General features: G+C 36.3%; 2 protein-coding genes across 5 annotated transcripts in view; one reads left to right on the forward strand and one right to left on the reverse strand.

Moving 5' to 3' along the window:
* ABHD18 (abhydrolase domain containing 18) overlaps positions 1-2,216 on the reverse strand; it is a 51,953-nt gene extending 49,737 nt beyond the window's left edge. Inside the window, exon 1 of one of the 2 annotated variants that reach the window (XM_059168874.1) lies at positions 1,918-2,216. The gene's annotated coding sequence lies outside the window, so the exon portion shown is untranslated. The remainder of the gene's footprint in view (positions 1-1,917) is intronic. The other variant, XM_059168877.1, reaches the window with a different exon arrangement.
* A 75-nt stretch (positions 2,217-2,291) lies between these two features.
* MFSD8 (major facilitator superfamily domain containing 8) overlaps positions 2,292-16,686 on the forward strand; it is a 36,883-nt gene continuing 22,488 nt past the window's right edge. For all 3 annotated transcript variants that reach the window (XR_009352156.1, XR_009352155.1, XM_059168869.1), the window contains exons 1-4: positions 2,292-2,470; positions 7,520-7,611; positions 9,481-9,524; positions 15,928-16,168. Coding sequence is in view for 1 of the 3 variants with exons in the window: in XM_059168869.1 (XP_059024852.1) it covers positions 2,406-2,470; positions 7,520-7,611; positions 9,481-9,524; positions 15,928-16,168 (442 nt within the window). In the remaining 2 variants the exon portion in view is untranslated. The remainder of the gene's footprint in view (positions 2,471-7,519; positions 7,612-9,480; positions 9,525-15,927; positions 16,169-16,686) is intronic.

The raw sequence follows: 16,686 nt of genomic DNA on the forward strand, positions 1-16,686 counted from the left end.
ACATTCAGCAAATAATCTAATCTTTTTTCAAATTTAGCTCTTCTTTTCCACGGGATTTAAAGAAAGTAATTAAGATTTTTTAAAGATTTCTTAAATGTTTACTGTGTTTGGATGGACTGTTCCTAAGAAATAATGTTTTATTCTTTCTTTTTTTCCTATGGTACAATACATAGAGCTTATTTAGATTTCACCAGTTTTACACACACTCATTCCATGTACTTTTGTGGTCTAAAGTCATCACTTGGAGGTAGCAATGGAAAATAGCAGTGTCAGAAGACCTGGTTCCTTCACTAGCAATGTGACCTTGATTGCCACCTTAATCTATAAAAGGGGAATAATACCTGGCCTACTATACACACAGTAGCAAATTATTCAATTTATATAAAAATTGGTCACCTGTTTTGATATAATTTAAAGGTACAGGAAAAGATTCTTCTTAAAATTCTTTTTATAGGAAGGCTGCTGTGAAAAAGCACAGGCTTTATATTCAGGAGTCCTGTATTTCTTGGATTTTTGCTCTGTTATTTATTCCTGGTGTTGACCACGAAAATTATATCTTCATGCTTTCACTTTCTTTCTATGCTTACACAATTCCAACTCAGAAGACTGTTTTGGGATTAAATGAGGCGAGTCATTAAGCACTCACTCACCATATATTCATCTAGCAATTCTGCTAGATTATTCTGTCCCTTTGTGAAATGCTCATACACACACACACACACACACACACACAGTGCTAGACTTCAGGGATTAGAAAAGAAATCAATGATACATTAAATCAATGTTATGGCAAAAAAAATATTAATTTTTTAACCTATATACCTTCTTGGAACCAGACATAGGATTCTGATTAAGTTTTTGAACTGTTGCAAACAAATTTGCAAAACTGAATACATGCACAAAATATCGTCTGGATTCAGAAAATAGTTCTCAACTAATAGAAAACAAATTTCAAGTTCAGCTGCTCATGAGTGCAATGTGCCTGATAGAATAAACAGAAGAAGGTCACAAACAAGACAAAGGTTAGAAGTGATGGCATATACTACACAACAGATAACTAATACAGGGTCTGGCATAGGTAACTGCTTATAAATATTAGTTGAAAGAATTGAAGTGAGTCCCAACTCTGCCACTTTCTTCACTCCAAGTGATTGTGTAAATTGTCAACTTCTCTGAATCTTAGTTCTCTATAAAATAGAAATGTGTCTGCTTTACCTATCTCATAGGACAGTTGTAATGAAATGAAATCACATGAGAATGTACTAGCACTAATAAAACAATTATGACATTCATAATGACTACTGCTACCAAATACCTTACAAGTCTACTTGTAGAAGCAAAATGTTAATATGTAAGCACCAGGAAAGAGACAGCATCAAGATCTACCGAAACAAAACAATACAGAACACCCCTGTTTTCTAAAAAAAAAAAAAAGGTCATCTTCTTCATGATAAAAGGAGCTGATCATTGCTAAACTGGTGCTGGGCCTTTTCTAACCTCTAGGTTGCAGCAGCAGGGTCTGCTAGTGATATCTTGCAAGACTGAATCCCCCAGTAGGCGCTGGAGACAGTGAGATGTCGATCTGAGGATCAGCAGATTAGAAAGGGCTGCACCCCATCTTCAAAGCCCCCATCAAGGCCCTAACAAGGCACTACAGGGAGGGTAGTTAGCCTTTATAGTTAGCCGAGCGAGAAAACAACAGCGCCAAGACAATTCCACCTTCCACCGGGATAGGAGACTGCCCGTCAGCCTAACTCACCCGGGTCGGCCAAAACGTGCCCTAAAGCCCCGCTTTGTCCAGCGCCTGGGACCCCCGCGTCTCCCGCCAAGCCTTGCGCCCCGAGTCCCTGCTTCCTGGCACGTACGCTGTGTGTCGAGAGGCTCCCGGAGCGCGGCCCAGACCGGCTACTTACTTACCGAACCGGCCGTTCCTAGGGTGCCTGCTGTCCTGCCAGCCGAGCCTGCTGGCGCTGTCCTTCCCCTGGCTCCCAAGACTGGCCTTCCGTCGGAGCCACAAATGCAGTGGCAGGAATCTTTCCAGGAACCCAAGAATAAAATGCCCAGACAGCCAAAGTCTAATGAGAGGGACGAGCCCGGGGCGGGGTAGCCGTTTAGGCACGCCCTGAACCCTCCCCGGCTCTCTCAAGCAGTCCGGGTTGGCGGAGAAACGCGAACCCCAGGAGGACGACTAGGACACAGGGCCCCACCCCTGACCTCTTCCCGCCCGGCGCGGTCGCGACTGCCGCGTGACTCCCTCTCTGACCTCGGGCCGCTCCGCCCACTTCCAGTTGCTGGGTACGCACGCGCACTTGCTGGCTTGTTTTGACAGCTTGGACGAGTGGGATGGGAGGAAGCAGGATGTGTCGCGAGAGTTGTCCTCACACCGCCTTGTGGGCGATGTAACTATGGCTAGCCCGGGGATCGAGGCCGAGCAGGAGCCGCTTTTAGGCGACCGCACACCCGGAAGCAGGTGAGCGGATGTTGGGGGAAGGTCCCCTCACCTTCCTACGCTCTTGGGACTGGCGCCTTTCCCGGCGTCAGCCTCACGGGGTCGGACGTAGGTTTCGGGGTGGCCGGGGCCGTGGCCGTTCGCGCGAGACCGGGGGTGTAATGCTCCCGCTGCAGAGGAACGAAATTCGGCCGCGCGTCGCGACGAGCCAGCGAGCTCTGTAGACGGTGTTGGAGAAATTCGCACTGCCTCTGAACCTTCACTCCCAACAGCGTTGCAGCGTTAAGCCACCGCATTCTCCATTCCTCTACGGAGCTCATCGCTTTTACACGTTTCACGAAAGCTCTAAAATGATGGTTTTAATCGATACTTGAAGAAACCTTAGTATTGGCTTAATTGCGTGCTAACTTTTTGATATTTCGTTAGCAAGTAAACCTGTATGAAATGAGCACGGCTTTCTTCTACACCAAATATATGAAGACTAATTTCTTAGCATATAAGGATGAACTGTGGTTCGACCCTTATCTTTCTGGTTGTTTTGATCCTACTTTATGGACAGTGATTCAGAATTGTTCGGTTTGTCTCTTACTACGCAATTAAGTATTTTTGTCTTTCGGAAAACGGAATTCAGTATTTTGTTTGAGACATAATTTATCAAGTAAATTAATAAATACGCAGTTCTTCTGTCAACGACCGTGTGACTTTTTGCACTTTTGTCTTTCTTAAGAACTAAACTTTGATTGTAACGACTTTGTTTGAAACTCTTTGGACAGTGTATTTCCCTGGTCCCCAATTTATTGAACGGAATGTATGTATTGCGATTTTATGTACATTTTACCTTGAGATCAGTACAATTATTATCAAGCCCAAAATATTCTATAATAGAAGCCCTGTACTATTTTGGACTGTTTGCTTCTATACTAGTTTATTTTACACTACTTTTTTTTTTTTTTTTGAGATTTTATTTACTTATTTGATAGAGCATGAGCTGGATGAAGGGCATTTGGAGAAGCAGACTCCCACGGAGCAGGGAACTCCATGCAGGGCGCCCAGAGCTGGAAGCAGATGCTTAACCTACTGAGCCACCCAGGCGCCTTTTACACTACTTTCTTACTAATTTACTCTATACTTGCTACACGTTCAAAGTTTTATGTCTGCTTTTTAGTTTTTCTACCTGTTCTGTTGCTAGCAGACTATTTCTCATCATGGATTTGTTATGTATTGACAGCTCTTGTTTTTGCTACTGTCAGCAACCTCTCTTCTCCCAGCTTTTGAGATTTCTAGTTCGCCGCTTCTTTGAAAGCCATTTCTAAACTTAATAGATTTATGTGCAGTTAGAACATGGAAGCTATGACTAAGGACTAACCATGTCTCTTAGTCAAGTGCATATGCTTCAGCCATAGATTTGGTGACATTTGGGTTTCTCAAATTTCTTTTTGCTTCTACCTGGTTCTTGGCTATTTTTCAGATAGATTCAGGATCCTTGAGTTAATAGTTAGATGTGGTCTTACAGTATATATTCTGTCACTGTGTCCAAATAAATCTACTTCTTACTGTTATATACTCTTATGTTTCAGTTACGTCTGAATGATTGAGGCTCATTAGGATGCATCTAAGTTCAGATGTTCTGTCCATAAACAATACTTGATTGAGATTCTAGATTTAGCATTTAAAAAATAAGGGTGTATTTTTTTAATAAGAGTTTATTTTGAGGATAATTCAGTAAGCTGTCTTTTAAAACAGATTCCTTAGTAACTTGAACATATATATATATATATATATATAATTGGAAAGCCCTTTTCCCTATGAGTAAATTGTAGAAATTTCAGCCTAGTTTACCACCAACTTTTCTTCACTAAGAAGGTTAATTTTAATATACTGATCTCGCGAGCCCTCAGTGATCTCCATTGACCCCATCTGTAGTGTTTAAGAGAACAAGGTATTGACAAATTTTTTCTGTAAAGGCCCAGATGGTAAATATTTGAGTATTTGTAGGACAAGAGGCAAAACCAAAGATATTATTTAGGTACTTAGATAACAAGAAAGAAAAAATATTCTCAAAAAAATTCTAGTAATGAAATTTAAAATATAAGTGAATAAAATTTTTTGCAATACAAATCCATAAGAGGAATAGAATTTCTTTCTCAAGGGTGACATTTTGCTTAACTAGAGTTAAAAGTTGATGTTTTCTAACAAGTTTCCCACAGATATTCATCTGTAAAATCTATTCTCCAGTAGAAACTGGTGATCTAGAAACAGGTGATAGGTTGGATTTGGACTAAATACTGTAGTTCACTGATCCCTCTTTTAGAATATCCTAAAAGGTTAATAGGTGCTTAAAATTTTTCTTTGCACCTTTAGTGTAATTTCTGTAATACAGATATTATTAGGACCTCTGGTCTTATAGAGCGTATCCTTATAGAATATTCTCAATTTATTTTTGTCTTCTAAATTTTATACATAACACCATTGCATTATTCTCTCAGTGAGCACACACTTTATTCTCTTATCTTCTTTGAATATGGGCTCTTTTTTGCTCTCCAGTAGTTCACAAATGCTCTCTCTGGTAAATACGTAGTTTTATTTTTCCCTCAGTAGATCCAGAGTCATTTTTTGAAAATAAAGTACTCTGTTTACCCAAATCTCCTTGTATTAAATCATGATCTATTGAACCTAAATTTGGCACTTTTTGCTTATTCCTGTTAAATTTTATCTGACTTATTTTGGTGATAAATTCCCCCCAGGATTTTATGTATTCTTCCTAGTTTTTAAGTTACAAGTTTGACAAATTATCTTGGAAGTGTGGGATTCTTTCTTATGCCTCTTTGATACAAGAAAGAAACCTTCAGAATACTCAATCTTAGCCATGTGACATGGTTGGTTGAATCATCACAATTAAGAAAATATAATAAAAATGGTAACTTGGGGCACCTGGGTAGCTGAGTTAATTAAGGCCTCCTACCACCAGGAGTGCCTGGGTGGCTCAGTCCTTAAGCATCTACCTTTGGCTTGGGTCATGATCCCCGGGGTCCTGGGATCAGGCCTGCGTCCGGTTCCCTGCTCAGAAGCCGTCTTTTCCCTTTCCCACCCCCCTGGCTTGTGTTCCTCTCACTGTCTCTCTCTCTTGTCAAATAGATAAAATCTTTAAAAAAAAAATTTCCATCACCCAGTTTCCCCATCACCACATCCTCCTCCCCTTCAGCAACCTTCAATTTATTTCCTGTGATTAAGAATCTCTTACCACATCTTATTCATCCATTCATTTGTTAATGGACATCTCGTTTCTTTCCATAGTTTGGCTACTGTGGACATAGCTGCTATAAATATTGGGGTGCAGGGACCCCCTTGGATCACTATATTTGTATCTTTGGATAAATACCCAGTAGTGCAATTGCTGGGTCATAGGGTAGCTCTGTTTTCAACTTTTTGAGGAACCTCCATACTGTTTTACAGAGTGGCTGCACCAGCTCGCTTTCTCACCAGCAATGTAAGAGGGTTCCCCTTTTTTTGCATACTCACCAACACCTGTCATTTCCTTACTTGCTAATTTTATCCATTCTAATTGATGTGAGGTGGTTTCTCATTGTGGTTTTGATTTGTATTTCCATGATGCTGAGTGATGGTGAGCATTTTTTCATGTGTCTGTTGGCCATTTGTCTTCTTTAAGAAATGTCGCTCATGTCTTCTGCCCATTTCTTGATTGGATTATTTGTTCTTTGGGTATTGAGTTTGATAAATTCTTTATAGATTTTGGATATTAGCCCTTTATCTGATAAGACATTTGAAAATATCTTCTCCCATTCTGTTGGTTGTCTTTGGTTTTGTTGACTGTGTCCTTTGCTGTGCAAAATCTTTTTATCTTGGTGAAGTCCCAGTAGTTCATTTTAAGCCCCCAACCCTTGATTTCAGTTCAGGTCATAATCCAGGGTGGTATGGCTATTTGATAGTTCTAAGGTCTAGTTTAGAAAATAACTTTGGAACATAAGGCATTTTGTCTATTGTGCTTGTCTTAATTATTTGAAAATACAAGGCTCATATTAAGGTAAATTTGTTAACTTTTTCTGTATGTAAATGTGCAAAAGTAGTGAATCCATATACACCCTCATGTATCACCTGACTGGAGCAGGATGTATGCTTAATATACTTGCCTGGAGTGTGTCACAGGCTTATATGAAAGATCAACCCTAGTCTAGAGGGACATTGGACTCTTTAGTCCACAAATAGAACTTGTCTGGTAACCCATGTTGAAGCAAAGCCAAGTGTTCAAGAGGTCCCAGGCCTAGGAATGTCACATCAAACTTTTCTGGTGTCATTTCTACATTAATTTTACTGAAAGCACCCAGCCAAAATAGCTTCCTGCAGCAAAGTCACTTTACTATCATCAAATAGAACATGTCATAATGATGACAGTAATTAATTGTTTAAAATATGTAGTAGTTGTGTATCTGATCCATAGGAGATCTAGTTGTTGTAGCTAGTTTATTTTGATATACTTTATTTAATTTGTTTCTTTAACAAATTCAAACACTCAATTTGTAGCAGGTCAACGGTAGCAAAATAATTAAGTTGACAAAATGTTACCCCTTTTAAGCTACCTCATGTCTCCCAAGTTTCTGTGTGTAATGATGCATTAATATAATCCATGGAGGGGCGCCTGGGTGGCTCAGTGGGTTAAGCCGCTGCCTTCGGCTCAGGTCATGATCTCAGAGTCCTGGGATTGAGTCCCGCATCGGGCTCTCTGCTCAGCAGAGGGCCTGCTTCCCTCTCTCTCTCTCTGCCTGCCTCTCCATCTACTTGTGATTTCTCTCTGTCAAATAAATAGGTAAAATCTTAAAAAAAAAAAAAAAAAAATATATATATATATATATATATATATATATAAAATCCATGGAAATTCAAAGAAATAATACTTATTCATAAATAATTAGTACAGCAGAAACCAATATTAGTAAATTACACCTCTGTCCTATTTTTTAAATTACTTTAGAAGAAAGAAAATTATATTATGCCAGAGAAAGTTTTATACATAATGAGATAACATTATACTACTTTTTTCTTCTTTAATCCTAGAGAATGGGATATTATAGAAACTGAAGAGCATTATAAGAGCCGATGGATATCAATTAGGATTCTGTATCTTACTATGTTTCTCAGCAGTATAGGTAAGTATTAGAAATTATATATAATTAGGGGCACCTGGATGGCTCAGTGGGTTAGGCCTCTGCCTTGGGCTCGGGTCATGGTCCCAGACCCTGGGATCGAGCCCCACATCGGGCTCTCTGCTCAGCAGGGAGCCTGCTTCCCTTCCTCTCTCTTTGCCTGCCTCTCTGCCTACTTGTGATCTCTGTCTGCCAAATAAATAAATAAAATCTTTAAAAAAAAAAAGAAAGAAATTATATATGATTATAAAAATTAGATAAAGTATCTTATTTTTTTTAAGATTTTATTTATTTGACAGAGAGAGACAGTGAAAGAGAAAACACAAGGAGGGGAGGAGGGAGAGGGAGAAGCAGGCTTCCCACCAAGCTGGGAGCCCGATGTGGGGCTTGATCCCAGGACTCCAGGATCATGACCTGAGCTGAAGGCAGATGCTTAATAACTGAGCTACCCAGGTGCCCCTAAAGTATCTTATTTTAATATCACTTCATTTTTAAATTTTTTTATTTTGATAAAAATCACATAATATAAAATTTCCCATCTTAAGCATTTCTAAGATCAGAAGTATTGTTTGTCTATATGATTATGTAACCAATATCCAGAACTTATTCAAACTTGCAAAACTAAAACTCTATACCCATCAAACAACTCCTCATTTCCCCCTTTTCACAGGTCCTGGCAACCACCATTCTTTCTGTTTCTACGAATTTGACTACTCTACATACTTCATATAAATGGAATCATACAGTGTTTGTCTTTTTGTGACTAGTTTATTTTATTTAGCATAATGTTCTTAAGATTCATCCATGTTATAATATGAATCAGAATTTCCTTTCTTTTTAAGGCTGAATAATACTCTATTGTATATTTGGTGGGGCGGAAAATCTTTTCCTCTACTTTTTAGGTTCTGTAGCTGGCCCCTGCAAATTAAAGCAATGAAAGGCAGATCAATAGAATGAAAATTTGCCATTTGCAACTACATGCTACATGGGTGGAGCTAGAGAATATAATGCTAAGTGAAATAAGTCAGGCAGAGAAAGACAAATAACAGATGATTCCATTCATGTGTGGAATTTAAGAAACAAAACAAAGGAAAAAAAAGAGAGAGAGAGAAATCAAGAAACAGACTCTTAACTAACTATAGAGAACAAACTGATGGCCAGTCAGGGGAAGAGGAAGTGGGAGGTTGGATGAAATAACGGATGGGGATTAAGGAGTGCATTTGTCATGAGGAGCACTGGGTAATATATGGAAGTGTTGAATCACTATATTGTACACCTGAAAGTAATACAACACTGTATGTTAACTATTACTGAAATTAAGATAAAATAAAGTAAAATACTTCTAATTTTAGTACTTAATTATCTAAAATTATAAGTAATAATTTTAATTTTAATACCAAAGAAGAAAATTATTTTAACTTTGGATTTTAATTAGTATGTTAAACATTTTACCTAAGTTTCTTGATTGTGAAATTGTAACCTTGATTTCAAATATTAGTTTACTATTTCAGTCCTCTTTTCATCAAAATCAATATTCAAAATACACTAAAATGAAACTAATAACTAAATTATTTTTAAAAATAGGCTTTCTAAAAAGAACGATGTATTGGCGCCTGGGTGACTTAATTGGTTATTAAGCATCTGTCTTTGGCTCAAGTCAAGCCCTGCATTGTGTTGGGCTCCTTGCTTAGTGGAGAGCCTGCAGTTCCTGCTCCCACTATGTGCTCTCTCAGTCAAATAAATAAATAAAATATTGAAATAAATAAATAAAGTCCATGTTATTCATGGACTTTATTCATGTTCAAAAAATTGGTTCTATAAATATTGATGAAAGCATTTTAAGCATAAATAACAAACTTTGCCTCTTTACAGGATTTTCCATTGTGATAATGTCAATATGGCCATATCTCCAAAAGGTTTGTACACTTCAATCTATTATTCTCTTAAGTAGCTATAGTAATAGTAACTCTTACATAGTTAAAAGTTTTCTTAAGAATCTCTCTGGTGTCTTATTGATTTAATCCTTACTAGAGTAACTTGAGATAATAATTCCTCAAAAAAGCCTTGCAGGTAAGGTGATCAAATGCTTTATTGTGCAAACCAGAACACTCTTGAAGTGAAGGGAGTACTATATCAGGAAACAGGATCCTGGACAGTCCCAGGCAAATGAATCAGAATTTCCTAACCACTTTCACATCCTATCAATACTGGCTCCTTGATAAAAAAAGACACTACACATTATACATTGTCTGAATTCCCGAAATGTACAAATGACATTTCAATGCAGTAATTTTGTGCTTTCCTGTAGAATTAATTTGGGTCGTCAGATAACATTGTAAAAAGAATAGATAATATATGTGTTTTTATGCTTTGGTTACTAGATGGGAAGGAGGGGGTCAAGAAGATACAAGTTTAGTGGGTACTCTGATATCAGTTAATCATCAAATCCTACCAAGTCTACCTTTAAAATATATATATGGGACGCCTGGGTGGCTTAGTGGGTTAAAGCCTCTGCCTTCAGCTCAGGTCATGATTCCAGGTCCTGGGATCGAGCCCCGCATCAGGCTTTCTGCTTGGCAAGGAGCCTGCTTCCTCCTCTCTCTGTCTGCCTGCCTCTGCCTCTCTTGTGATCTCTCTCTCTGTCAAATAAATAAATAAAATCTTTAAAATATATATATATTTTTTATATTTTTATATTTTATATTCATATATTTTAAAGATAGATATAAGTAAATTATATATAATATATATATTTTAAAGGTAGACTTCGTAGGACTTGATTATATATATATTGACATATTTATATTATGTTATATGTCATATATATAATATATACAAATACATATATATACTTGTATATATGTATATATACTGACGTATGTATATGTGTATATTTGTATATATATAAATAAATTATATATATAACTTATTTGTGTATATTATATATATGTGACATATAACATAATGTAAATATATGTCAATTCTATCTTAAATCTTCAGGAATGAATTTACTGAAAATCAGTATATAAGTTGCAGATGTAATTCATCTCTAAGAATATTTCAGTTAAGGTTCTTGATCAAGTTCCTCCTACTCTCCCACCTCCTGTTCACTCATTAAACTGCTAAAGCAGATTAACTCCTGTGATGGCCTGAAACTGCTCTCCTTAAGGTCTTCAATTACTTAATTGCTGAGCAATAGATATTTTTCAGTACTTTAGGTGACATTTGAGTAGCATTTGGCATTGTTGTCCTCTCCCTGCTTCTGAAAATCCTCTCTTAGCTTTTATACATTTCTTTTTCCTGGCTTTGCTCTTTAAATATTTGTTCTTAAAGTCTTTTGTGAGTTTTCTTTTTCAACTTGCTCCTTATATGTTGGTTTTTCCCAGAGGTTGAGCAGTGTGTGTGTGTGTGTGTGTGTGTGTGTGTGTGTGTGTACACGCACATATGTGTATGTGTGTTGTAGCCTAAATCCTAAGCTTTGGTCCATGTTAGATCTACAGCAAACAATTTGTTAGATATATCTACTTGAATGAACCTAGCTTCCTCGGGTCTTTATACATTTTTTTCTGGAATGCTTTCCCTGCCTTTTTCTCTCCTTTCCTCTGTCCTTCCCTTCCACCCTACTTCCCTGTTATCTTTTATTCATTCTTCAAGACTTTCTTCCAAAAAGCCTTCTCTGGTTGTTCCCCAGCCCAGTTTAAGTTAGAAGGTTTTCCTGTGTGCTTCCATACCCCTTTATCATTAACACTTACCACTGAGTGTCATAACAGTGTGTTTATGGAGAATTAACTACTCCATCTGAGCATTAGGATGTTCAGATGACTTCAACAAAAATACTAGACATATCTAATGAACACCTGAAGATTAAAAATAATGCCTATGATACAAAAACTTACTGACATTTTATATTTCATTTTAGATTTTTTAGTTTTTATGAATTTTTAACTTTCTGAAAATGCTAACTTTTAAAATATCTGATATTTTAAAAGGAATATAAGGACAGAAATACAAACTTCATTTTTTATGAATTTGGTGCCACATTTTCATTGCTACTTTGAAATTTATTTGAAAATTAATCAAAAAATTATATTACTTGAAATTATTACACATGACACTAAAAATTCTTTCCTTACTGGCATAGTCACTAGAATTAAAGCAAAATACTTAACAATTCTAGAGCAATATCTTTTTTCCCAAAAATATATTTCCATGTGTCAAAACTTTTTATTTCTGTCGTCCTTGTATTCAGTCTGTTTAGCCTCAAAATTATCAAAAGAAGGGTATCTACAATAATTATGTCTACTCAGCACAATATGTTGAATTTTGAAAAAGTACACTCCTTTCTTCAGATACTTGAAAGCTCTTCAAAGGTAAATTTAGTGAGTCCATAAACTTATAATTAGTTCTTTGACAATACAAATATAGTAATTTCACTAAAAAAGTTATCAACTAATTTTCTCAAGTTATTTCATAACAGTAATGAAAGTTCGCTGTGTGATAGGTACAGTAAAAAACCTTTCACCTTTTGATATTCATAACAACTCTGTGAAATGATTATTACCACTCCTGTTTGGCAGGTGAAAAACTCATACTCAGAAAGTTAGGTAGCTTGCCCAGGATCACACAGCTAGAAAATTGCAGAGCCAAACCTATATGAAACCAAAATCTGACTCAACTAGTGCTATGTCTACTAGGTTAAACTTTTAAAATCTTAATTTAAGGCTACCATATTTTTTATTATAATGTTGACAAATATTACTTAGCTTAAATGCCATATGTGAGAAAGATAAAAAAAACTAGACCTCCTCCCACCCCCCAAAAAACCCCAGAAAACAAAACAAAACAGTAATGTATTTGAAAGGAATTTGGCACTGGTGTGAACCTCTGAATTGTACTTCTTTCTGGCTCTGGCTCATAGACAGCCATCAGACTCAGATTGCTTAGACTTTGTTGCCCAGAAGTGGGATAAATTTCCAGGAAGATTTATATTCTTAAACCTAGATTTTAAGTTGGAAGGATAGGTTATCTTATAGGGGCAGGAAGATAGTGGGAATACTCATGCATAAATTATAATAAAGTATAATAATAAAATTGACATATTAGTAAAACAAAGTACTAAAAAATATTAGTTTTTATATAGTATAGGTTAACATTCATTGGGTCCGTATATATGCTGACATTGCCCTAAGCACTACACAAGTATTGGCTTAAATAATTCTTATATCAACTCTGTGAAGATATCCTCATTTGACAGATAAGGAATTGAAACATGTGATTTCCCCTTCTCTCCCACCCCCACCAGCTAATAATTACTGGATAAGCAAAGCCTGGCTTGGACACTCCTTGATGATGAAACCCAGTTTGGAAACTCTGTATTAACTCATCTTTCTACCTCTATTTCCTAGCATAGTTTTTGTCATAGAAAGGCACTTAGTGACTATTAACTGAAATAATGAGCAATAATCTACACATAAAGAGGCTTGGAACATCCATACTCATGACTTAATTCCTATAGCAAAGCATGACGATTTCTAGAACTTTGACTTTGTCAATGTTGTTAGCATTTTTAGAGAATAATGTTTTGAAATTCGATACCATGTACTTTGGAGTTTGGAAAGGGTTTTGTTTAGAGATGATATAGATCCAACTTTCACTGAAGTGTAATACAAGTTATTATAGATGATTACTATATACTATATACTCATAAAAGTCTAAAAGTATGGGTATGGGGTGCCTGGTTAGCTCAGCTGGTTAAGTAACTGGTTCTTGATTTCACTTCAGATCATAATCTCAGGGTTGTGGAATCAAGCCCTGTGTGGGTCTCCGTGCTCAGTGCAGAGTCTGCCTGAGATTCTCTGTCTCTCTCTCTCCCTTTTCCTCTGCCCCTCCCCTGCTCTCTTGCTCTCTAAATAATAAATAAATAAAATCTTAAAAAAAAAATTTTTTTTAAATGTATGGGTGTGTGTGTGTGTGTGTGTGTGTGTGTGTATGAGAGAGAGAGAAAGATTCAGAGAGAAGGAGAGAGAGAGGCAGACAGATAGGCATGGGCTATTAGGAGGATGTTTCTAATCCAAACTTAAGAAATTCTGGAAGACTTTCCAAAGTCACACTGGAGCTGAGTTCTGAAGGTCTGCAGATGTTAGTTTCCTGAAGATAAGGTGTGGGCCAGGGAGTTGGAGGTGGGAAGGCATTGCTGGTAAAAGGGAGCAGTAGAGATGCCAGCATAAAGTCCTGGAGGCGAAGAACTTGACTCATTTTGGAAAATTCGAACAGTTCTATGTGGCTAGAAATTAGAATTGGGGGAATTAGAATTGCAGAGAGATGACTTTAGAGAGGAGGGATAGTGGCCAACTTATGAGCTAGTTTTTCATAAGAAGCAGTTTGGATTTTATTCTGAAAACAGTGTGATAGAGATCACCAGAAATGGCCAGAGGACCAGAAATAAGATGCTGTTACTACTATAAGAGAAACACATATGAGCACAGATAACAGTTCAGTTACTGAAGTGACTACCTTTTCTTACAGCGTAGAAACTGTATCTCTGAAACCATTTTATTTCCTGTTGCAATTATAGTAGAATTCTAGGAGATTCCAGTTTTCCAGTCACCATAAAGAATAGTAGTCAATTAATCAGGAAGGAGACAAACCATAAGAGACTCTTAATCTCACAAAATAAACTGAGGGTTGCCGGGGGGAAAGGGGGTAGAGAGAAGGTGGTTGGGTTATGGACATTGGGGAAGGTATGTGCTATGGTGAGTGCTGTGAAGTGTGTAAACCTGCCGATTCATAGACCTGTACTCCTGGGACTAATAATACATAATATGTTAATTAAAAAATAAAAATTTAAAAAAAAGAATAGTAGCCAATTAAAAGTTTCCATTGGTCTCTAGCAAATACTATTGTTAGAGCCATCCCCAAGAGTTGGCTTCTATGAGATGGATACTTGACTATAATCAATTGCTATCCTGAGAAGACAGTTTTATCCTTTTGCTTTCAAACCACATTTATCATTAAATTGTGTCATAATTGCTTTTTTGAAAATTAATTAAAATATTTTTATTACATGAAGTTATTTTATATTTTAATAGATCAAAGGCACCAAAGATAATGTGGGTAGAAAATAAAAACCAGAGTGCCTAAAATAAGAGATATTTTTAAGGCTAGAACTTTAATATTGTGTATCATTATACATATTCACTCCTATTTCTCATCCCCTACAAGAAAATGTACCCAAATATTTCCATTTTAAACTATTTAAAAATATATTAGAAAAGAAAAGACTATGGTTTTCCTTATGTTCTGTCACTTAACCTCAGTATATTTATATCTTACTTCCTAAAATTTAATGGTGCTGATTTTTCCAAATTACTGTATAGCTTATCATATATTTTTTAAAAGTCTGTTAATTTATTCCATGGTCCCTTTTGTGAGCTAAGATTTTCTATTTTTTTTTTAAGTATTTCATTTTCTGAATTTAATCATTTGGTTCTCTCCTCAACATTCATAAACCTTCTTTCAGTGGTAGAACCCTAAGTTGTCTATGTTGAATGGAAGAATTAATAATAGGTTTAATGAGAGAATTATCTTTCAACTTTTGTGTTTTTATTCTCTTCTTTAAGCTTTTGACTATTGTACCCAATTAAAAAAAATACGTTTATGAAAAAAAATACATTTATGGTGCTAATGGCTATTTAGCTTATGGAGTAGCATAAGTCTAAAGAATTATATTTACATTATTTTTTAAAAGATTTTATTTATTTATTTTATTTTAGAGAGAGAGAGAAGAGAGAGACAGAGAGAGAACATGAGCAGGATGGAGAGGCAGGGGGAAGAGAGCAGCAGATTCTCTGCTGAGCAGGAAGCCTGATAGGGGGCTCCATCCCAGGACCCAGGGAACGTGACCTGAGCCTAAAGCAGATGCTTAACCAGCTAAGCCACCCAGGCATCACCAACTATATTTACATTATACTAATTAAGGAATGGCATATTATTTTTATGATGTGATTATTTTATATATATAATGTGGTTATTTTTAACAAGATTTTTATGAATCAGAAATTCCCATAAATCTTCCTAAAAGATGAACCTTCCCAAGCATTTTTTTCCTAGTGTGTAGTGAATTGGTAGCACATTTAATTATAATGTCAGAAGTTTGAATCCCTTATTATAAATAACAGTGTCACAAAACTTATATGTTAGAATTATTGTTTTTATTTTTTTAAATAGGAAATGTTACATGGTCTGAAAAATGTATTTAAGTTTTATAACCTTTATTTTTCTTGGATAACAATTCTTAAAGCATTGTACTTTTTTCTGCAGATTGATCAGACAGCTGATGCAAGTTTTTTGGGCTGGGTTATTGCTTCATTTAGTCTTGGCCAAATGGTAGCTTCACCTATATTTGGTTTGTGGTCTAATTATAGACCAAGAAAAGAACCTCTTACTGTCTCCATCTTCATTTCGGTTGCGGCTAACTGCCTCTATGCCTATGTCCACGTTCCAGCTTCTCATAATAAATACTACATGTTGGTTGCTCGTGGATTGGTGGGATTTGGAGCAGGTAATATGTATGTATGTATATGTTTGGCTGTGTCAGACCTACATTCATGCTGACATTTATGGCCCTCTCTCACCTGGTGTCAGCCCCTCAAAATCTCATATCTTACATATAGATATCTCATTACAAATAGACACATAATCTTTCCTGTCATTTTGCCTTTCCTCATGATGTTCCCATTACCTATAGTTTCTTTATTCTGTTCCCATCATTCTTCATCCTTCAAGATTCAGTTCAAGTTCTGTATCTTCCATAAAGCTTTCTTAGGTAACTATTCCTTAACAGATCTTTCCTTTCTCTAGTCTGTGGCACTTGCTTATATACTGTTTTGCATTGTTTTCATCCTTTATCACTAACCAGATAGAAAACTTTTATAATGAGAGACAATTTATGACTTCCTGAAATATTCTGTGGCCCCTTACAGAGTCTTTTGCACATAATAAGAACTCAAGAGAATTTTTTTTCAATAAATTTTTTTCAGCCCAATTCATAGTGGATTTCTTTTTCTGTTTCTTATATTA

Source organism: Mustela lutreola, chromosome 1, assembly GCF_030435805.1.
Source record: "Mustela lutreola isolate mMusLut2 chromosome 1, mMusLut2.pri, whole genome shotgun sequence".
Lineage (NCBI taxonomy): Eukaryota > Metazoa > Chordata > Mammalia > Carnivora > Mustelidae > Mustela > Mustela lutreola.